Source organism: Schistocerca cancellata, chromosome 7 (genome assembly GCF_023864275.1).
Source record: "Schistocerca cancellata isolate TAMUIC-IGC-003103 chromosome 7, iqSchCanc2.1, whole genome shotgun sequence".
Taxonomy (NCBI): domain Eukaryota; kingdom Metazoa; phylum Arthropoda; class Insecta; order Orthoptera; family Acrididae; genus Schistocerca; species Schistocerca cancellata.
In genome coordinates, this window is record NC_064632.1 from 422,395,089 (window position 1) to 422,420,022 (window position 24,934).

Genomic DNA, 24,934 nt, shown 5'->3' on the forward strand with positions numbered 1-24,934 from the left:
GAAACTAGGAGCTGTTGCATGAAAAGCTGCCAGCCAGGTATTCAGGACAGGTTCCTCTACAACATATCTAAGGCTCATCAAAATCCAAGACTAACAGGTCTGACGGTCCCTTCATTAGTACTAAGAAAAGACGGGGTTAGGAACCTTAAAGGACTTCTCTGCATGCAGCCCCCCCCCCCCCCCCCCCAATTACAACAAGTTCATCTTATCGCTGCTGCCTGTAACTGTGAACATAGATATTACACTTACTTCAGGATATGTCAGATGAGTTACTCATTTCACACAATATGTTTCATGTGAAACTTATACTTATTTTTCATACTTTAAGACAAATATACATTCCAAAAGTTATAATTTTGTACAGAATAAAACTAGAATTTCTATTTCGTAATACATATTACAATCAAATTTCTTTGTACACATTGCATGAAAAATTGTCTGCAGATTTTTCTTCTGAGGAGTGTGTTGCACCTGTACAGAAATGAAATATTTCATTTGTTACTCCAAAACTGATGTTGTTTAACTCCATGATAAACATAAAAAAACCTCAACCATGCATCAGAAATTCACAAGACACTATGCAAAAGTCACTTCTTCATATTAAAAATTCCTGTTGCGCAAAGGTTTTTTAATGCTAACACTAGCACTTCCAGTTGCAGGTTGACTTTCCATTGAAGAACTGCATGAACTGCCATCAATGAATCTCTTGCCCCAACAAAGAAAGCTGAAAAAAGGAAATAATTCATTAATTTTATTTTTAATTATCTTCTGACAACCTTACACTAAATTTATTACTTTCACAATTCACTCACTTGTTTTAGGAACTGCTTGGCATTACTGAGAGTTGTTGATCCATATGTAACTCGTTTACTTGTTGGTCCTCCTGCTTTGCCCTGCGAAACCACTCTTTTTTTGTAGGTAATTGCATTACATTAGACTCACAATCACAGATAAAGCAGACAGAAATAATTGTGAAACTATATGTAAAACCTCACAATAACTATAGCAGCATGAAATTTTAAATATCTGAGACATTGAGACATGAACACTGACTGATGCAAAGATCATAAATATGCAGTGGAGCAGCAATGTATGCAAAATATACCATGTGAATGGCATCTTTGTAAGGTATACTCTCCAACGGGCTCTCAAGAGTTAACTTTCTAAAATAAGTCTGATACTTCCTTCATTTTCCAAAAAGAATTGTGTTACATGCATCTGGTAGCAACTAGAAAAAAAACAAGACAAAACATAGGTATCCACAATAGGGGAAGAGGGGGGGGGGGGCGCAAAAAAATGGTTCAAATGGCTCTGAGCACTATGGGACTCAACTTCTGAGGTCATTAGTCCCCTAGAACTTAGACCTAGTTAAACCTAACTAACCTAAGGACATCCTGCCCGAGGCAGGACTCGAACCTGCGACCGTAGCGGTCTCGGTCTCGCGGTTCCAGACTGCAGCGCCTAGAACCGCACAGCCACTTTGGCCGGCGGCGGCGGGAGGGGGGGGGGGGCGCACTTCTCCCCTCCTGAAATCTAGGCTACAGACAATATTTATTACAGTATTCTCATTTATTTCTATAGATAGTTCTCTAGAGTTCTACTCAACCACAGATGTAGATTGCCGAATGTAAGGACAAACACTGGGGCTTTATTAAACATTACACTGGTTGTCATTTTGTTCGCAGGAAATTATACTGTTTTCTTATCATGGCTGCAGTTTCGATACTGTTTTGTAATCTTGTTGGATATGGACCTTTACAGAAAACTGCCAAAATAGAGTACCTAATCTTTATTCTGTCACTTCCTTGTACAGCCATTAATGAGCTACAAAAATGGACAGTTCTTACACCCAGCTCAGTGCACACATGGTTAGAATATGCATGTAACACTCTTTCACAATTCCAAGAACAGCTTCTTTATCTGCTGCTTATCTTAATCTCAACAGAAGGTTCGCATTTGATCCATCGAGGCTTCCTGAGACTTCATTAAGTTTTACACAGTAAAGTGATTTGTAGTAGGGTATGAAAAACACAGTCATATTATATTATAGATGTATTCATCTACACTTCATCTGTGGGCCCAAATGCAGAAGAACCAATTTCTGCACTGGAAGAGTGGAAAAATAGTGAAACATCATGGTCAAAAAGGTGTTTGTATCTTCTTCAAACACATGGGTCTTAAGACTATATGGGGTGTAGCTCAGCCATAGAGTTATGAGTTTTGTAGTCCAGTTGTCATGGCTACACAATTACGTGCCATATTACGGAGACAAGGACCATTTTCCTTCAATCCTTGGCTGTTAGGAGTTAATTTCATGTTTGCTTTCAAAGATTTCCTTCTTCAATATTCATAAAAAAAGATGTGCTTTGGCTATACTAATGAAATATGCTTACCTTTAAGTTATAACAGTGATCTACTTTCAAAAAAATATGGACAGATAATTATAGAACATTTACGGCGCGGTAAGCTATGTCTACTTCCTGACAAATTTGTTTCTGGGGACACGACACATTCTCAAAGTCAACTAATCAGTTATTTTTTTATATACCACTTTTGAAATCTTGCCCCTTCTTGGACAAATTTCTGCAGGCACCCATGGAACAAAGGGCTCTGACAATATCAGTCACCAATCTCTGTAGCAAGCACAAAAAACTAAATGAAGAAAATAAATGCCAAATATATTTATTCTTATGGTGCTTGACAAGTGAAACAGAATCATATAAATATGGTTAAGTCCAGAAAAGAAAATTTATGAACTTTTTCTTGAAATGATTCTTTCAATGACATATTAAGTCTGACAATCTTTATACGAATAACTAGCCTGTTACCTTTGGCTTTGCCCACATACACATGTGGCACATATCTTCCTCCCACCACTCTCTCTCTGTCCATTTCCTCCACCTCCCTTTCTCTTTCCATATCTTTCTTCCCCTCTGTTTCTCTTTCCATCTCTTCTGCTGCCCTCTCTTCTTTCCATCTCTTCTGCTGCCCTCTCTCTGGTGATCTCTCTTCCGCCCTCCCTCTGTACATCTTTTCCTGCCCCTCTCCCTATAAGTCTGCTACTATGCCATTTCCCAGTCTATCTCGTCCTTCCCCCATCTCTCTGTCCATCTCCATCTCCCCTGTTGTCCATCCCCTCCTATTCCTCTCTCTGACCATCTCCTCCTCCCCCTTTCTATCTCTATCCCTCTCCTCCTCTATTTATCAATCTCCTCTCCCCACTATCTCTGCCCAGCTCTCCCTCCTCCCCTCTTTCTTCATCTACTCCTTCACCTCCTCTCTGTCCATCTCCTCCTCCCCATATATGTGCCCACTTTATCCTCACCCTCTCTGTCCTCCTACACAATCTGTCTCTCCTCTTCCCCTCTCCATCTATCCATTCCCTCCAGCTCATTCTCTCTCTCCATCCCCTCCTCTACCCATCTCAACTTCCCCTCCGCTGCATCCATTTTTATGTAAAGACCACCCAAAAAGAACGATAAAGCAGGCCAATACAGCTCCAACACAACACGCCTGCCATCGGTGGCTGAAAAACCGTTTCTTAGCCCTGATGTGTAGGCTGCCTGCAAAGCAGGTTAATGCTACTTCCCCACAAAACAACTGTCATTCAGGGCAGCATAATGGCAAAGGCTGAAAAAACTTGGTTTCGGCCAATCTCTGCTATTATTGGAGCTAGGAGGTTATAAACACCACAGTGCCAATGCTTGTGAAGTTAGCTGTTTGTGTGCCAAATTTAGATGAAATCGATCCAGTGGTTTGGGAGGATCCAGTGGTTTGGGAGGAGATCCTAAAAGTACATATGTATGTACATACATACATGCTGCTTTATATACATAGATGCAAAGGCTACAGGACATTGTGTACAGTAAGGAGTGGCGCCATTTTATTTGTATTAGTACTGCTGATGTTAAAGATACTGGCTGTTATATTCCACGTTCATAAAATACTTTTCATTCTTAGCTAGCTTTTATACAAGCATTTGACTTGTGGCTTCCAAGTGCCAAACTGAAATATCCTTATTTGACTTCAGGTAACATACAGAATACATCAAAATTTGATAAGCTGATGCATTTTTCACTGGGCATACTTAATCCTTTGAATGAAATGGACATTGTATTTCCTTGCATCCTAGTATTTTATGCAAGTATTTCATATGACCATTTAGTTGGAATATATATGTCTTTGTTATTATGGCCTTTTGCTTCCATTTTTTTCTTCACTTTACTTACTTTGGGACTGATATCATGATTACTTTCACTGATTTTCTGTTCTTCGAAAGCTGAGTAGATTTCATATTTGATTGCACAATAATGGATTCTTAGTAATAGTAAATATAGAGGATAAATTATCTGATGTCAATAATAACAACACCTCTCCTGTAAATGTTAAAATAACAGTCCTCTGCTGTGCTCATCACCAGAAAACCAGATAGTGGTTTCTAAAAAAGGTATGGCAAATAATTCTACAGAACTCGAGGAGTCCTGAAGTTGTGAGGAAATCCTTGTGAAACAAGCATCTTTTAAAAGGATAGATTGCTACTCACCATATACAGGAGTTGCTGAGTCACAGACATGCATGAAGAAAAGACAGCTATACATTTAATTTTTTGGCCGAACGGCCTTCTTCTGAAGTAGAAAACACACACACATCCACACCAGCACAAGCTGCCCCCCCCCCCCCCCCACCCACACACACACAAACAAAAAAAATTAAGCTGAACTGTTTGAACCTGGTGTGCTACATATCAAATTCTCTCTGTACCTCCATGGTGGTTTCAGGCCAAATGGTTGTCAACTGAACATGAATTGCTTCATACCTGGTATGGATCTTCATGACAAGTGGAGCCAGATGGACATTTACTAACAATGATGAAAGGTGACAAAGCAGTAAGTCAGTGGCAGAGGACAAGCTAATGGTTGCGCTACAATTTGTTGTCTGTTCCTTGCTTAACAGGTCGATGAAATTAGTTAAATCTATTACTTCATAGGAAATTTAGAGCTCTCACACCCTGTATTAATCTTCATGACAAGTGGAGTCAGTTGAGGAAGTGGTCCCTAGAGGATAAATTATCTGATGTCAATAATAACAACACCTCTCCTGTAAATGTTAAAATAACAGTCCTCTGCTGTGCTCATCACCAGAAAACCAGATAGTGGTTTCTAAAAAAGGTATGGCAAATAATTCTACAGAACTCGAGGAGTCCTGAAGTTGTGAGGAAATCCTTGTGAAACAAGCATCTTTTAAAAGGATAGATTGCTACTCACCATATACAGGAGTTGCTGAGTCACAGACATGCATGAAGAAAAGACAGCTATACATTTAATTTTTTGGCCGAACGGCCTTCTTCTGAAGTAGAAAACACACACACATCCACACCAGCACAAGCTGCCCCCCCCCCCCCACCCACACACACACAAACAAAAAAATTAAGCTGAACTGTTTGAACCTGGTGTGCTACATATCAAATTCTCTCTGTACCTCCATGGTGATTTCAGGCCAAATGGTTGTCAACTGAACATGAATTGCTTCATACCTGGTATGGATCTTCATGACAAGTGGAGCCAGATGGACATTTACTAACAATGATGAAAGGTGACAAAGCAGTAAGTCAGTGGCAGAGGACAAGCTAATGGTTGCGCTACAATTTGTTGTCTGTTCCTTGCTTAACAGGTCGATGAAATTAGTTAAATCTATTACTTCATAGGAAATTTAGAGCTCTCACACCCTGTATTAATCTTCATGACAAGTGGAGTCAGTTGAGGAAGTGGTCCCTAGAGGATAAATTATCTGATGTCAATAATAACAACACCTCTCCTGTAAATGTTAAAATAACAGTCCTCTGCTGTGCTCATCACCAGAAAACCAGATAGTGGTTTCTAAAAAAGGTATGGCAAATAATTCTACAGAACTCGAGGAGTCCTGAAGTTGTGAGGAAATCCTTGTGAAACAAGCATCTTTTAAAAGGATAGATTGCATTCTATGATGTCAATAAAGGAAGGTAACAAAGCAATAAGTAAGTGGCAGAGGACAAGTCAATAGACATGCTACAATTTGTTACCTGCTCCTTGTTTAACAGGTACATAAAATTAATTACATACATTGACTTGTGAGAAATGTGTTTAGAGCTTTCGAAGCATGTCGTGGGTGCTAAAATTTTCCAAAAGGAGTATTGGGTGGAGGAGTTGTTTGATTAATTCAATAAGAGCTGAACTGAGGGAATTATTTGGTGGCAGATAGCTGTAACACATGGTGATCTTCGCAGGTACAGAAATTGTGATGTCAGCTACTTGTAGTTGGTGTGGAGTGATCTGGTCAAGTTTTAACAGCTATCCTTGTTGAGGATGAACACGTCTTCTTTAGCTCTTTCACCATCAGAATTGTCCATCCACAGGATTATTTGAAGGGAGTATCTTGGAATCGTGTGGTTGTCTTATACTAGAGCTTCTTGCTCCTCTGTCTTCAACAAGTATGTGATCTGAATACTGAGGCATAAACTGGCCAACTTGCCACATCAGAAAGACCGTCATACTTTTCAACTCAGTGAATAACATGTGGCATATGGCAGTTACAGTCAAATGTTCCCCTACTTCTATACTCACATTGTGGAAGATTAATAACAAAAGAGTATGGAATTTTAGTATGGATCCCCAGATGACATACAAACAAAAATGTATGAAAAACTATTTTACACTATATAACATATAACTGAAAAAATGATACCTCACTAAAATAGACTAATTTCAAGTACATATTCAGTCTGCTTCTCTACTACTAATGTTCTCTGAAAAAAATCTTTTTATAATTTAATTTCACAAAAGAAAAAGATAACTCAGATTCAAGACTTTCGTCACTAACCTTTGTATAATCAACTAGATTTTGGTATTCAATGTAGTTTCCACCACCAACAACAAACACAATTGCCTCTTGGAATGGCATCCTGTTTCTCGGTATCTGTGAACTGTCTAGTGGTCTCAACTGTTTAGGATCAAAGTACCTGAAATCTTCTGTTTCTTGTGATGTCTTCATCTCCATGAGTTCATCAACTAACCTAGTGACTGGTAAATTCTGAAAAAAAAAAAGGAATTATATCAGACAATACAGTAAAATAAAATACGGAAAGGACAAAGAAGAGAAAAACAAATTTTAACAGTGAAATATATATTTAGCAGACAATGTCAGTAAGGGTGAACGAAGGAAATTAACCATTGCTTAAACTTGATCTGTGTAACCTAAGTAATGTGGCATGCTTTCATGTCTTTATATATATATATATATATATATATATATATATATATATATATATATATATAAAATGAGACTTACCAAACAAAAGCGCTGGCAGGTCGATAGACACACAAACAAACACAAACATACGCACAAAAATCTAGCTTTCGCAACCAACAGTTGCCTCGTCAGGAAAGAGGGAAGGAGAAGGAAAGACAAAAGGATATGGGTTTTAAGGGAGAGGGTAAGGAGTCATTCCAATCCCGGGAGCGGAAAGACTTACCTTAGGTGGAAAAAAGGACAGGTATACACTGGGTGTATATGCGGATGGATATGTGTGTGTGTGCGCGAGTGTATACCTGTCCTTTTTTCCCCCTAAGGTAAGTCTTTCCGCTCCCGGGATTGGAATGACTCCTTACCCTCTCCCTTAAAACCCATATCCTTTTGTCTTTCCTTCTCCTTCCCTCTTTCCTGACGAGGCAACCGTTGGTTGCGAAAGCTAGATTTTTGTGTGAATGTTTGTGTGTCTATCGACCTGCCAGCGCTTTTGTTTGGTAAGTCTCATCATCTTTCTTTTTAAATATATTTTTCCCACGTGGAATGTTTCCCTCTATTATATATATATATATATATATATATATATATATATATATATATATATATATATATATATATAAACAAAGATGATGTGACTTACCAAATGAAAGTGCTGGCAGGTCGACAGACACACAAACGAACACAAACATACACACAAAATTCAAGCTTTCGCAACAAACTGTTGCCTCATCAGGAAAGAGGGAAGGAGAGGGAAAGACAAAAGGATGTGGGTTTTAAGGGAGAGGGTAAGGAGTCATTCCAGTCCCGGGAGCGGAAAGACTTACCTTAGGGGGAAAAAAAGGACAGGTATACACTCGCACACACACATATATCTATCCACACATATACAGACACAAGCAGACATATTTAAAGACAAAGAGTTTGGGCAGAGATGTCAGTCGAGGCGGAAGTGCAGAGGCAAAGATGATGTTGAATGACAGGTGAGGTATGAGTGGCGGCAACTTGAAATTAGCGGAGATTTAGGCCTGGTGCATAACGGGAAGAGATGATATATTGAAGGGCAAGTTCCCATCTCTGGAGTTTGGATAGGTTGGTGTTAGTGGGAAGTATCCAGATAACCCGGATGGTGTAACACTGTGCCAAGATGTGCTGGCCGTGCACCAAGGCATGTTTAGCCACAGGGTGATCCTCATTACCAACAAACACTGTCTGCCTGTGTCCATTCATGCAAATGGACAGTTTGTTGCTGGTCATTCCCACATAGAAAGCGTCACAGTGTAGTAAAATAATTTTTACTACACCACTTTTTTATATGCCGAGGTTTTAATGTCCTGTAAGAAACATAAATTTAGAAGACATTATAAAATGTTGTTACAAAGACATTTCATTGGTGTTGTAAGAAAAAGGATTAAGTTTTGAACTAACAACATTAATTTTGTCCTGTGAACTGAAGTATTTTGCTACATAACTCTATGTAGACTAAGATATTTTCTTTTCATCATAGGCCATTAACAATTAATGATATTTCATGTATTAAAGACAGATTTATAAATATTGGTTTACAGACACTCTCACAAAATACAAGTTCTACTGTCATGCTAATATAATAAAAACCCTGTTGGTTGTGCCATCCTTTTGCTTACCCAAAATTATTATATGATATTTGATAATAATTTGAGAGCTACAGAATAGGTAAAAGGTCACACTCTGAAACTGTTTTTGAAAATCTGTGAGAAAAGAAAAATGAAATTTTGTTCTTGACCTTATTTGAATTAAGTGGTGATGCTAAGGAAGTCAAAATGCTGTATATCATGTAATGACAAACTGTTTAATATTAATTTGTCCTACTCCAAAATTTGTTGGGGTGACTAGTTTTATTATTTTTTATCAAAATTTGTCTTGCATTTTATGCTTTCAAAATTTTTGGTGGGCTATTGTAATAAAACTGATTATGATGAGATAAATGTACTAACCAATCTTGAATCTTATGAAGTGAACGATACCTCACCAAATACATAAATAACAAAAAAACCACTACTGTGTAGCTATGCAAAAATGTTTAAATGCCAATGTTTATAAATACTTAATGTAGCTGCAATGATGATTATTTACTTTTCAAAAAGGATAAACAATTATTTGTATTTTATTTATGAAATTTATGTTCCAAAGATTATTCTGCATAAATAGATCGATATATGATAGTAATTTCTTTGCTACATCATGTTGTTAGAGGTAAATCTGTGTTCTTTTGTGCAGTTGGTTGTACAAGTAGGAAGTGCAAGGATAGAGAATAAGTTGTGTGTGTTTCATTGATTTGTATTGTGAACTGAAGTGACTGAAAATATGTGTGTAACCCTGCAGAAAGTCCACCGGAATTAATATTTTTAATGATACAGCAACCCAATCATCCTCTAGACAATTATATAATGACAAATCACAGAAACGATGAGCGCAATGAGCCATCAATACATAACACAGAAGAGCAACAAAAAAGATATAAACAGACCTGGTTATTTAAATTCGACCATCCCTGTCACTCGCTGCAGTGTGTCACTACCACAGTGTGGTGCATGCTTTGAAAATGTGTCCAGCTGCCCAAAATTACTAACTTACTCCAAGCTCAATATTGGGTAACAAGAGGGTGGGGATGGTCAGAACATGTTGAATTAAAACTAAAACATCACACAGCTACGTGGAACCATAAACATAAATGCAGACATCTGCTCATCTGCTTAATGACATACTTTGTCACGCTTGATGTTAAGTTTAATGCTTTTCTTATGAGCCACACTTCGTATACTACCCACCATTAAAGTGTTCTTTTAGGCTTGATGAGAGAAACAGAGACGTGAAAAATTGAGTTAACTTCTCCAGTTTGCATTACAAGCTTATTAGAAGTCGGCTCAGTGAATTTCTGTACACTGTGTAAAATGTAAATTTGAAAGAAAGCTCAGGTGCTACAGTTTTGCTTCATGCCCTCTATCACTGCTGCCAATCTTTACGGTGTACAGTGTGTGGTGTGTGTGGTGTAAAGTATCTACATGAGTAGTGTATGTAGTTGTTACAACTGTATCATGTCAGATTTGAACATGGAAGTCTTTAAAATATGCTATCACAAAACACTTGTCCTATTACTGTGTGACATATCCGTCATAGAACATCATCTGTATGAAAACTATATTTTCAACACTTCACAAAATGCTTTCAGCCCTACCTGCACTCCTGTCACTGAAGGGCCACTCCCCCTCTCCACATATCCAATAGGTGAGCTCATTTTACATGTGTTAGTGTGGTGTGGTGGCTGCACCGGTTACTGGTTGACTTAACAAGTCAAGAACTGGAAATGGGTAACATTTCTACGATTATGACCGAGCATATTCTTCGAGACTCAGTGTCTGAATTTAAAAGGTTGATGATTGAAACTGTTGCTGAATACAGTCCATCAGAAATACATGCAAAGATGAGACTGAGTTATAATTGGCACAAGAAAAGATGGTGGCTGGGTCCTTTTGTCACATATTGGCTTGATCCGGAACACTTCGCGTTGACTGTCTTGTTTTTCCAGTAATGCTACAACCTAGCAGTAGTTGTATCATAATTGCACACTGAAGCTAAATATTGCAAGTTGTGTTGCCAACACCGACCATGGATTATGTCAGTATTTCTTCTCTCACATCCCCCCTCTCCATAACGGCCTAAAATATTTCCTTAATTCCGCCACCATCAGTCTTTTGAACCACTTAGAGCTTGTTCAGCCACATCAAATGTCAATAAGAAGAAACTGGGATGAAGTCAAGCAAGATGTTGAGTAAGAACTTAGAATCAAGATAAATCTTACTCGGAAGAAATGTAAAATCGGTGAATTTTTAGCATCGATTTTACTGGTTTTTCGTAAGGGCTACAAATTTATGCTGTAGAATCACAAAAAATGTAAAATTGGAGGATGTCAAATCAAAGTTCCACTGTATTGGGTAACTGAAATTTAATGGAATATTTTTAGTACTCATGTCGCGGATCTCATATTCTTATTTTTCAGGGTCAAGTGCCACTTTCTGTATCACGTCTAAAATATATTATAGCTCTCTTTGAACTTTTGATGATTTTACTAGATGATACGTGATGCATCACCTGAAAAAATATATGTGAAAAATAAATAAAATATGCAAGTACATGATGGACTTGTCATTATCTGAGTTTTGATGTATCTTATGGTCAGCTTGTTTTGACTGAGCCTTCTTATCAATATGCTTCACTTAGTTTTCTCTTTCTGATTTGATGAAATCAATTTAGGCTGAGCCACAATGTATTTCAGCAACTTCCCTGCTACTGCAGTATCCACCTCAACAACTGAAGCTTTGCTGATCACTGGAACTAGTTTGATAACAGCAGCAGTTTCATCCAAAGCTTTGCTTCCACAGGTGCTGTTAACTTCGTGTTTGAATAATTTGGCAACACATCTTAGGAAGCACTTAATTTTTAATTTTTTTTCCTTGAGTGTTGCTGCAAATGAAAATGTTGGAGATTGGAGAGATTTATACATTATCTGCACCTCAGTGTATGACACGGTATTGGTCACTTTCAATTTCTGGACTTTCTTTTCTTCTCTGTAAGCGGTACACTCTCTGCTCTACACTAGATGTTGACTTCAGCAATCGACACAGAAATCAGGGTGGACACACATGTGAGTAGCTATACCACACTTCCTGCCAGTAGAATGATCTTGACACCCCACAGTGGTAATACCATGTATTTGTGGCACTTGAATCACCTCATGTGGTTGGGGATGTTTGATCTTACTTTGTTTTATATACTCAGCTTTCATTCATTTTGGCAAATCAAACCTCACAGTAAATCAAATCTGCTTTCTCTAATGCTCCATTCGCTCAACGCATTACATTTTGCACTTCAATGACCACTTCATCAGTCCATTCTACCTTAAGCTCTGAAGTGTCATGCATGTCACTGCAAGTTACTAGCCCTTGACTTAGCTGAGGGTGTGGTGCAGTTCAACCACAGTGGGGTACTTATCCAACTGTTTAGATACCAGAATGTCAGTGGCTTACTGTGATGTTACTGTTTCTATTAGTAATGTTCCATTAAATAGCTGCTTAATAGATTTTAGGGTTCCAGACAAACCTTTGCGACCTTTTTAGATATTGAAGAGTGATACCTTCTCAAAAGTACCTTCTACTCTTCTTATGGCTACAAAATATTTTGACACATTTGGTGTCCCTTATTATGGACAATGCTTTTACTATAAATGAGGTTTGAACAAGAAGATTACCATCCCATGTTCTCTCTCTCATGGTGCTCCCATAAGTAGCTACATAAGCAATGGAATATCATTGGGAAGGGGGAAAACATGTGGCAGAAGAAAACAAATAGTGTGAAAATTGATAAACAGATGGCACTGTATGTGTAAGAATATGTAAATGAAAACACCTCTCATGCGCACGACCCTTTGAAGTTGGTATAAACAAGCATCTGCGATGTTCGTCATTACGGTCTCAATGCAGGATCGCGCTCTGCTTGTAAAACTATCTTACAAGAATGATGACTGGACACCCATTGCTCTGAAGAATTTCCGGACACTGAAGGGTTTCTTGGTCCTATGACTGCCGTGGGTCTGGAGAAAATGATTCAGAAATTTGAAAAGATGTGCTCTTTTGGTGTGCTACCTGGTAGAGGAAGGAAACAAATTGATTCGACATCAGTGGAAGCAGTGGCCACAGCAGTGCAGGAGGAGACAAGTGGTGGTGTGTTAATGTGCAGTGCATGGAGAATTGCCTGAACATTGGGCATACCCGTGAGCATGGTGTACAAAATCCTATGAAACGTCCTTCTTTGCTATCCATTCAAAATTACCCATGTGCACGAGTTTCTTCCTGTTGACCTGCCAGCAAAACACACCTTTGCTTTACAATTTCTTACTCGTAAGGACGTGAACAATGATTGGCCTTGGAAGATTTTGCGGACAGACAAAGCCCACTTCCATCTGACAAGATATGTCAGTAAACAAAATTGTTGAATATGGGCACCAGAAAATCCACATGCAAATCAACCAGTACCACTTCATCCTGAAAAGGTCACTGTGGTGTGGGTTTACAGCACCATTTATCATAGGGCCACATTTTTTCGAAGAGACAGGTGCTTCCGATCCTGTTACCTCTACTGTCACTATTAAGTGCTGTAAGTGTATTTTGCACAACCACGTCATTCCAGTTCTCCAACAGCATGGATGGGATCATTTTTATGTATGATGGCGCACCTCCGAACATTTCAAAGCCAATTAAGCAGCTGCTGAAGGGCCATTTCAGAAATGCTAGAATTATCAGCTGCCATTTCCCTACAGTCTGACCGTCCCGATCACCTGATCTTAATCCGTGTGACTTCTGGCTGTGGGGCTACCTGAAAGAAGTTGTCTTCAGTGTTCCAACTGCAAACTTAGTTGCACTGAAGGCACGCACTGTGCAACACATTCTGATCAGACACCGGAAACACTTTGATCAGTTGTGGAACACACTGTTTCACGATTTCAACTTTTTGTAGAAAATGGTGGACAGCATACTGAACATGCTTTGTGTTAGTCGCATGGAAATTAATAATCCGATCTGATTGTGATTGATGCTTTTTATGTGGTTTTTGGACTCAGGACAATTGAAAACCGATTTTCCCATCTGACGCGATATGACCTTGCCTTGGTGGATGGGCTTAGGTAACTGACAATATCACACCTGTACAACCATGCACACTGAGTAGTACAATTTGTTTAACGTCAAATGTACACCTTAGGCATTGTTGTATGATTCATTTGTCATTTGCAATCAACCACTATTAAATTATGATGCTTACAGTGCCCTCTACTGCTACATTTTGCAACTATTTATTTTTCTTATGCCATACATTTTCCCCCTTCTCCGATAATATTCCATTACAATTTAACATCATTCTGACCAGTGGTGTTATTTGTACAGCAGTTTGAAGGTCTAATGCAAACATTCCCACAGTCCCCGTAACTCAGTTTGCACACAACACAAAATCTAGATATGTTTCTCTACCCTCCACACGCACCACATCTGACAGAAAAGTCAGACTTTTTCACAACACGAAAGTGTTGCGCAGCCTTCTGAAGTACTAATACGTTAGGTACAACCATGCAACCTAACAAACACTCAGCATACTAAACCATTTGCATCCTGTGGTGTGTATAAAAGTAACTATGGGGACTGTGGGAATTTTTACGTAGGACAGACTGGCTGAATTTATGCTAAAAGATAAGGACCACATCAATATGACGAAAACTGAAAATCTATGTTTAGCTACCATCTTTGTATAAGTAAGAGTTACATGAAACAAATTGAAGTTCTATGGAAATTCTTCATAGTAGTTGGAAAGGAAGGCTGCTAGATGAACTTCTGAAGAGACTGATATTTACTGTGACTTAAGAGATCAAACTGACCATGCTTTGAACAAATAGATTTCCTAAAGAATCAGAGATATGCAACTGTTTAATGAATACCTCAAAAACCTTAAGTTAGTTACACTACACTGACAGCCATGACATGAATATATATATTGCCATTATATCTTGGAATGTGTTACACTAGGTCAATTACCTCTTTTTCAAGCAATCTTACTGGTTTATTTTCAACCTTACTCTTCTACATACGCACAATAATGTCCTTACATAATATAATCCTGGCATTAGATTTCTATGAGCAGTTTTCGGGTGATATGTCAACTGTTTTGATTTATTTATTTTGTTTTGACAATACCTGCATCCCCCCATGAATCATGGACCTTGCCATTGGTGGGGAGGCTTGCGTGCCTCAGCGATACAGATAGCCGTACCGTAGGTACAACCACAACGGAGGGGTATCTGTTGAGAGGCCAGACAAACGTGTGGTTCCTGAAGAGGGGCAGCAGCCTTTTCAGTAGTTGCAGGGGCAACAGTCTGGATGATTGACTGATCTGGCCTTGTAACAATAACCAAAACGGCCTTGCTGTGCTGGTACTGCGAACGGCTGAAAGCAAGGGGAAACTACGGCTGTAATTTTTCCCGAGGGCATGCAGCTTTACTGTATGATTAAATGATGATGGCGTCCTCTTGGGTAAAATATTCTGGAGGTAAAATAGACCCCCATTCGGATCTCCGGGCGGGGACTACTCAAGAGGATGTCGTTATCAGGAGAAAGAAAACTGGCGTTCTATGGATCGGAGCGTGGAATGTCAGATCCCTTAATCGGGCAGGTAGGTTAGAAAATTTTAAAAGGCAAATGGATAGGTTAAAGTTAGATATAGTGGGAATTAGTGAAGTTCGGTGGCAGGAGGAACAAGACTTCTGGTCAGGTGACTACAGGGTTATAAACACAAAGTCAAATAGGGGTAATGCAGGAGTAGGTTTAATAATGAATAGGAAAATATAAGCTACTACAAACAGCATAGTGAACGCATTATTGTGACCAAGATAGATACGAAGCCCACACCTACTACAGTAGTACAAGTTTATATGCCAACTAGCTCTGCAGATGACGAAGAAATTGAAGAAATGTATGATGAAATAAAAGAAATTATTCAGATAGTGAAGGGAGACGAAAATTTAATAGTCATGGGTGACTGGAATTCGAGTGTAGGAAAAGGGAGAGAAGGAAACGTAGTAGGTGAATATGGATTGGGGCTAAGAAATGAAAGAGGAAGCCGCCTTGTAGAATTTTGCACAGAGCACAACTTAATCATAGCTAACACTTGGTTTAAGAATCATGATAGAAGGTTGTATACATGGAAGAACCCTGGAGATACTAAAAGGTATCAGATAGATTATATAATGGTAAGACAGAGATTTAGGAACCAGGTTTTAAATTGTAAGACATTTCCAGGGGCAGATGTGGACTGACCACAATCTATTGGTTATGACCTGTAGATTAAAACTGAAGAAACTGCAAAAAGGTGGGAATTTAAGGAGATGGGACCTGGATAAACTGAAAGAACCACAGGTTGTACAGAGTTTCAGGGAGAGCATAAGGGAACAATTGACAGGAATGGGGGAAAGAAATACAGTAGAAGAAGAATGGGTAGCTTTGAGGGATGAAGTAGTGAAGGCAGCAGAGGATCAAGTAGGTAAAAAGACGAGGGCTAGTAGAAATCCTTGGGTAACAGAAGAAATATTGAATTTAATTGATGAAAGGAGAAAATATAAAAATGCAGTAAATGAAGCAGGCAAAAAGGAATACAAACGTCTCAAAAATGAGATCGACAGGAAGTGCAGAATGGCTAAGCAGGGATGGCTAGAGGACAAATGTAAGGATGTAGAGGCTTATCTCACTAGGGGTAAAATAGATACTGCCTACAGGAAAAATAAAGAGACCTTTGGAGATAAGAGAACCACTTGTATGAACATCAAGAGCTCAGATGGAAACCCAGTTCTAAGCAAAGAAGGGAAAGCAGAAAGGTGGAAGGAGTATATAGAGGGTCTATACAAGGGCGATGTACTTGAGGACAATATTATGGAAATGAAAGAGGATGTAGATGAAGATGAAATGGGAGATACGATACTGCGTGAAGAGTTTGACAGAGCACTGAAAGACCTGAGTCGAAACAAAGCCCCCGGAGTAGACAACATTCCAGTAGAACTACTGACGGCCTTGGGAGAGCCAGTCCTGACAAAACTGTACCATCTGGTGAGCAAGATGTATGAAACAGGCGAAATACCCCCAGACTTCAAGAAGAATATAATCATTCCAATCCCAAAGAAAGCAGGTGTTGACAGATGTGAAAATTACCGAACAATCAGTTTAATAAGCCACAGCTGCAAAATACTAACACGAATTCTTTACAGACGAATGGAAAAACTAGTAGAAGCCGACCTCGGGGAAGATCAGTTTGGATTCCATAGAAATACTGGAACACGAGAGGCAATACTGACCTTACGACTTATCTTAGAAGAAAGATTAAGGAAGGGCAAACCTACGTTTCTAGCATTTGTAGACTTAGAGAAAGCTTTTGACAATGTTGACTGGAATACTCTCTTTCAAATTCTAAAGGTGGCAGGGGTAAAATACAGAGAGCGAAAGGCTATTTACAATTTGTACAGAAACCAGATGGCAGTTATAAGAGTCGATGGACATGAAAGGGAAGCAGTGGTTGGGAAGGGAGTAAGACAGGGTTGTAGCCTCTCCCCGATGTTATTCAATCTGTATATTGAGCAAGCAGTAAAGGAAACAAAAGAAAAATTCAGAGTAGGTATTAAAATCCATGGAGAAGAAATAAAAACTTTGAGGTTCACTGATGACATTGTAATTCTGTCAGAGACAGCAAAGGACTTGGAAGAGCAGTTGAACGGAATGGATGGTGTCTTGAAGGGAGGATATAAGATGAACATCAACAAAACCAAAACGAGGATAATGGAATGTAGTCGAATTAAGTCTGGTGATGTTGAGGGTATTAGATTAGGAAATGAGGCACTTAAAGTAGTAAAGGAGTTCTGCTATTTGGGGAGCAAAATAACTGATGATGGTCGAAGTAGAGAGGATATAAAATGTAGACTGGAAATGGCTAGGAAAGCGTTTCTGAAGAAGAGAAATTTGTTAACATCGAGTATAGATTTAAGTGTCAGGAAGTCATTTCTGAAAGTATATGTATGGAGTGTAGCGATGTATGGAAGTGAAACATGGACGGTAAATAGTTTGGACAAGAAGAGAATAGAAGCTTTTGAAATGTGGTGCTACAGAAGAATGCTGAAGATTAGATGGGTAGATCACATAACTAATGAGGAAGTATTGAATAGGATTGGGGAGAAGAGAAGTTTGTGGCACAACTTGACCAGAAGAAGGGATCGGTTGGTAGGACATGTTCTGAGGCATCAAGGGATCACCAATTTAGTATTGGAGGGCAACGTAGAGGGTAAAAATCGTAGAGGGAGACCAAGAGATGAATACACTAAGCAGATTCAGAAGGATGTAGGTCGCAGTAGGTACTGGGAGATGAAGAAGCTTGCACAGGATAGAAGACAACAACAACAACAACAACAACAACAAATAATACCTGCATTCTCCCTTACTTTACTCTACTATTTTATACATGCACATTACACTCCCCACACAACATACCTTTTTAAGCAGACTTACAGGATGGACTTTTTTGCCATCTTCCCTACCAACCTGACTCAACACAAAACCAATATTAAAATCTGTCCGAATCAGCTCACTCCTCCATCCAACCATGATCCAGTCCCAATGCCCCCAAAGAACAGTCTGTTTACATTTCAGGATTTTTTTAATCTCAAACCTTCCTTCACCATTATTCCCCAAATCCATTGACATGGAAAGTAACTTTACATCTGCTGAAAGAACTGCAATCCGCCACCTAAAAGCTGATCCCTACCTTGTAATCTTACCTGCTGACAAAGGCTCCACTACTGTGGGTTTGAATACCGGGATTACTGGGAGGAGGGATCCCAACAGCCAACACAATGTGCTTCACTTCAATGACTGCTTCACAGCCTGCATCATCAGATGGCCCATTCCGACCAATACCAGTTTTGTTGAATTGTGCAAGTAGGAACACTCTCCGCAATATATCCTACATTCCCATAACCCCCTGGTCACAACCTTCGCTAGTCCCTGTTCTTCACTTACCTCTCCCCTTCTCTGTTCCCACTCCAGCACAACACTGTCTTCTAATCCACCAATGCATCCGCCAGTCTTTTCCCCCTTCTCACTTCTCTCCTTTTCTGCTCCTCTTCCCACCTTCCTCCTCCTCCAAAAATCTCCTGACTGCACCTAGCAGCTGTACCCCCTCCCCACCATGTCCCTGCACATTCCCACAAATAGCACTAAACCTTCCTCCCCCCTACCCAACCTCCACTTACCCCCACCACCACCCTATTTATTCTTCCACAAGACACATTTACAGTCCACAGTTGGGCCATGGCAGCCAAAAACAGTGGTCACGTGTGTGTGTGTGTGTGTGTGTGTGTGTGTGTGTGTGTGTGTGTTTTCTCTTCAGAAGAAGGCCTTTTGGCTAAAAGTTTAAATGTGTGGTAGTATCTTTATTGTGCCTGCCTGCAACTCGTCATCTCCTCTATATGGTGAGCAGCAATCTATCCTTTTCATAATATTATTGTAGATTTACATATTAAGGCTTTTCTGTACCACTTAATGCTGCAACACACTCTTATCACAATTTTACTGTTCTGTTCATCCCTTTTAAACATGCAGTTACAGGGGGTTGTATTTAGGATATTTAGACTTCTTGGCTGAACCTGTGGTGTGGGCTCCACCAAGATGTTCATACCTGGAGTTTCCTCCACTGTTTGTACAGACATTATATGGAGTTGAAGCCTTGGAGACCTGACTGGAGTAGTGAAAATCTACAAGTTTGATATCATAGCCTTGCAAAAGATGATGATGATGATGATGATGATGATGATGATGATGTTTGATTTGTGGGGGGCTCATCTGCACAGTTATCAGTGCCCATACAAATGCCCAATCTTTACTCAGTCCAATCTCACCACTTTCATGAATGATGAAGAAATGATGAGGACAACACAAACACCCAGTCCCTGGGCAGTGAAAATCCCCAGCCTTGCAAGAGATAACATGTCTATAAAACCATCGAGAACATAGAATTCTCAACGTCTGCTGCTGACAAGAAGAAGAACGCTGTGAAGAACATTGCTTCAACTGCACTTCTCGACGGACCTGCTGTTTTCTGTGGCTGTAGACTTAACTTCAGCATTGATTTGAACGATTCTTTTTCACATGGTAACGGATGGCTTACATTGGCAATTGTACGTGGTGGCACAGGAGTTCCTAATGTTCCCGGCCTGGAAAGTTTCGTCGACAGAGACATCATCGCCTACCGCACCTATCACATTGCAGAATTAGCCAATAAAGATTTTGCAAAATCTGCTTATATGTCTACCTCTTCCCTATCCCTGTATACACGTGATAAAAGAAAAATTTCTGTAAATGAATCTGTATTTGTCTGGATGAAAGGGAAAGGTGTTTGTGAGTATGTTAAATTTGTTGCTGATTGTACATTGTATTTTCATAAATAAAGTGATCTGTAGCGTAGCTGAGAACCGGACAAGGGTACATCTAGAATCTGTCGGCATAGAGCGAGAACAGCATGTTACGTCAGCACTCCCACGATTTGACCTTTGACCGCACGCTACCTTACAGTGTACTATGTAGTACATTGGCCACAACAGTGAACAAATATTTGGTGTAGTGACAGAATTTGAAGCAGTAAGTCCAAGGATACATTATATATGAATAACAGAAAAACTCTTTAATTAAATTCTCTTAAATGTACATGCCCATACTGAGGAGAAGACAGTAGAAGGGAAGGATATTTTCTACAGGAACTGGAGCAAGTTTATCAAGTATCCAAAAAAACAGTATAAAGATGGTGACAGAAGATATGAATGCTAAGGTAGGACAGGAGCAGGTATTCTCTCCTACCATTGGTAAATGTGGTCTACATAAAGAGACTAATAACAATAGATTATGCCTGATGAATTTTGCAACATACCTGAACATAATAGTTTCTAGCAAGTGTTTCCAGAATAGGTATACAGATAAAATGATGTCGGTTACACCAAACAATACTAGGAACCAAACCGATCATACGAGATGTTACCTAAAAGTTCTTGGAATGTGTGTAGCTGGTGAAGTGTAGCTAGTACAATGAAACACCACCAATTAGCACCTCACACATCATTTGAGAGTTTGGAAAAATCACTACATAAACACGACATATTGAAGTAAATACTTGGGGAAGACACCTTAGGTTACAGGCAAACTTATCACTGTTTTAAATGTCTTTAAGACAGCAGAACATCATTTGGTGACGATCCACTTCAGCTCGGCTGTCAACCAGACTCACTCCCGAATATGTCTCTTTGAAATACGGTCACAGTCAGACCATCCAGGTGTAGTATGCAATGTCATGGGTCTGTCTCTGTCATAGGGTTTTGTCCAAAAAAGGTGGAGCATCAGCAATTGGTTCCTGCATCATCACGATGTGAAGTCACTCATTGTGTTGATCACCCAGGAGTTTCTTGCGAAAAACAAAATGACAGTTGTTCCTCCTCTGCGATATTAATCCAAATGTTTTCTTACTCCCCAGAATGAAACTCAAGTTAAAATGCTGAAGATTTTACACTGTTGATAAGATTCAAACAGAATTGCAAATGGTACTACACAGGCTCACGAAAAATGCATTCCAAGGAGCTTTGAGTTCATGGAAAAATGACTGGGAACGGTGTATACACCCCACAGGGCACTACTTTGAAGGTGATGGTGATAAACAAGATCCAGGTAAAGAGTAATTTTATTTTTTGGTGTATTATGGGAACTTTTAGGTAGCACCTCGTATATTAATAGAAACCTGGTGTGACTCTGATGTATTAGTTTGCCATAGGTCCAGAGGTGCAAGTATGGATTCTGTTCATCACCTCCAAATAAGAGGGAAAATTTTGAATGCACATAAAGTTAAAGGAGAAAGACAAAATAAGCATATTATTTTCGGCTGAACACCTAGCTATTAATTTGGAAAACAGATTGACAGGATCCTCCAAGACCTATACTTATAACATGAATGAGCAATGGAATAAAAACAGTAATGAAATACAGAATGCTGCAGGTAAGGTAATGAGTATGGAGCAACAGATCAGAAGAATGGAGACACAACATGAACAAAGAACAAATGAAACAAACAGATGCAGACCAGAAGTGTCACTCACTGTTTCAGTCTGTTTCGTGCATTGTTGAGTATACTTTCAATGTATAGTGGTGAATTCTCCAGTGTACGTATGTTGATGGTTGTATTGTTTGTGAAGAGTTCATTATGGTTGACAGATCAGAAAAGCACCAAGTGTTACTCAAACAAGCAAGAGCTACAGTGTTACAAGAGTACAATGTCTTCAAAAGAAAGGCTGAAGCAAACACCTCTTCACTATGTGGTGCTTGCCACAACTCTGCCAATAGCCAGGTGAGAATGGCTCAGGTGTGTGGTGTGGGACAGAGAACTGTGCAGTGTACCTCTAGTGAAGTAAACACATATATTAAAGCCAGTGCATTGGCATATTTTAAATAACCAGGGAAGCGACGCAATCTTAACAAAGAAGTAGGCAATTTGGATGATTTTTCTAAGAATGTTTTATATTGTACAATATTCAATATGTATTCGAGAGGCGAATACCTGCTCGCAAACCATTCAGTTTCATGAATGAATGAGAGCTCGGTTTGTAACGGCAGTAGCAGGAAAACCTAAGAGTATTAAAGGACATGAGCTTTCAATTTTGTAAGATGAACAATGAGTGATACTGTGGCTACAAGGACTCAGCTTTGCCATGTAAAACTTTTTGCAGAAAAAACAATTAGCAGATATTACACAAGCTTTAGATCAGGCCAACTATTGTCAAATATCCACTCTGAGGTAAAATTGGAAGGGAAAAAAAGGGAATAAGATATTGCGACACATCATATATTTATTGACTTTAAAGAGGTTATGGCACCATAAAAAGTAATAAGGTTTTTGAAGCCATGAATAATCTCGGCATACATCAATAGTTAATATGGTTCATAAGTTTGACTATGGAAGAAGTAGTATGTCAAGTATGGATACAACAACAATTAACACCAGTTTTTGAGACTAACTGTGGATGGAGGCAAGGGATGCACTCTCATGTATGCTCTTTAATACATATAGGGTCAATCAAAAAGTTTCCATTAGAAGGCCATACTGTCCAGAATTGTTATGTCAATCAGGCAAAATTGCCACGAGCACTGAGGTAAAATCATCCCCCTGAGTGCACCAGATACTTACATACTAAGTAAGAATGCATTGCGCCACTCAGCCAGAACATTATGAGCACTGACCTAATATTGATATAAATCCATCGAGGCGACAGTAGCATCACCTGATGAGGAATGACTGCTAGTTAGACACACGCATGGTGTATGGAGTATCAATGAGCACGCAATCAGTGTGGACAATGGGGAAGGTGTACGATCTATCCGAGTTTGACCGGGGGCAGATTGTGATGGCCCATAGGTTCAGCATGAGCATTTCGGAAACTACAAGACTTGTCAGGTGTTCAAGGAGTGCTGTGGTAAGTGTCTTCAACACGTGGAAAAAGCAAGGTGACACCCCGTCAGATGCCATGTGGTTGTGTGGCCACCTCTCGTTACACATGTCGGACATTGAAGGCTGGGCAGACTGGTAAATCAAGACAGGCAGTGAACGGCGACAGAACTATCAGACTTTAATGCTGGGCAGAGTACAAGTGTTTCTGAAAACACAGTGCACTGAACATTCCTAACAGTGGGCCTCAGCAGATAACAACCCGTGCACGTGCCAATGTTAACATCACAACAGTGGCAACTACAACTGAAATGGGCATGTGACCATTGGCATTGGGCACCTGCAGTGGCAGAGTGTAGCATGGTCTAATGAATCCCAGCAGCCTGTTCATCAGGCGGGACAGAGACAAGCTGGCGGTGGCTCCATTATGCTCTGGCTAATATTTACATGGGCATCCATGGGTTCTGTGGAAGGCACCATGGCAGCCTGAGAGCATCATACACTGGTTGCAGACCATGTACACACCTTCATTACAATCATGTTTCCCAATGGCAGTAGCATTTTTCAACAAGATAATAATGCATCATGTCACAAGAGCAGGAGTGTGATGGAGTGGTTCGAGGAACACAGTAGTGAGTTCCAACTGATGCGCTGACCTCCCAACTCACCAGATCTGAACCCAATCGAACACATCTGGGATGTGATAGAATGTAGTGTCAGAGCTCATCAACTCCCCAGAATTCACAGGAATTAGTTGATTTGTTTGTGCAGATGTGGTGCCAACTCCATCTAGCGACCTACCAAGGCCTCACTGCTTCCATGCCATGACACGTTCGCACTGTTATCCCTGCCAAAGGAGGGCATACCAGCTATCAGGTAGGTGGTCATAATGTTCAGGCTGATCATTGCATATGAATCTGTATGAAATTTGCAACATGAATTGTGGTGCATATCAGTGAATGTGCACGTAACTTTGTAGCTAGTTCTAGGAAATGATTTATTCATTTTGATACTTATATTTGAAATGATTACCTAAACTGCCCAGATACATATGATTTCTCACTCACTATGAACAAGCAATTTAAGGGCAATGACAATACATTATGACATAAGTGCATGGTACTTACATGCCTTTTCACGACAAGGTTTTTCACCCCTTCCATCACAAATGATGATCCTTGACTAACTAGTTTTGAGAACATGCTGACAGTTTTGGTACCACCACCTACATACTGGTTATGAGTAGCTGCCATTTTCGTATATGCTCTGTTTGAAAAAAGAATATATAACAGTAAAAAAATTATTTACTGAATATGGAAAGTTGTGTCCAAAGCGACTGAATGTTTAGAATACACAACATATTTATATAACTTATATTTACAGCTTTATAAACATACTTACTTCCACCTCTTTATGTATGACAAAGGCTGAAGATCACAACCGGCATTTTGCAGTGCTACAGCGAAACGATCATACTCAGCCTGTAAGAAATTATTTAAATAGAAAATATCTTAAATAAGGAATTCATTCAGAATTATTGAATTATTTTGTTGTTACTAAA

General features: G+C 39.5%; 1 protein-coding gene across 1 annotated transcript in view; it reads right to left on the reverse strand.

Annotated features, from left to right (window-relative positions):
* Positions 1–290: 290 nt before the first annotated feature.
* LOC126092620 (protein sly1 homolog) overlaps positions 291–24,934 on the reverse strand; it is a 161,596-nt gene continuing 136,952 nt past the window's right edge. Inside the window, exons 11-15 of the mRNA XM_049908337.1 lie at positions 24,775–24,854; positions 24,501–24,639; positions 6,856–7,065; positions 813–893; positions 291–724 (exon numbers count right to left, since the gene is read on the reverse strand). Of these exons, the coding sequence (XP_049764294.1) occupies positions 695–724; positions 813–893; positions 6,856–7,065; positions 24,501–24,639; positions 24,775–24,854 (540 nt within the window). The 3' untranslated portion in view covers positions 291–694. The remainder of the gene's footprint in view (positions 725–812; positions 894–6,855; positions 7,066–24,500; positions 24,640–24,774; positions 24,855–24,934) is intronic.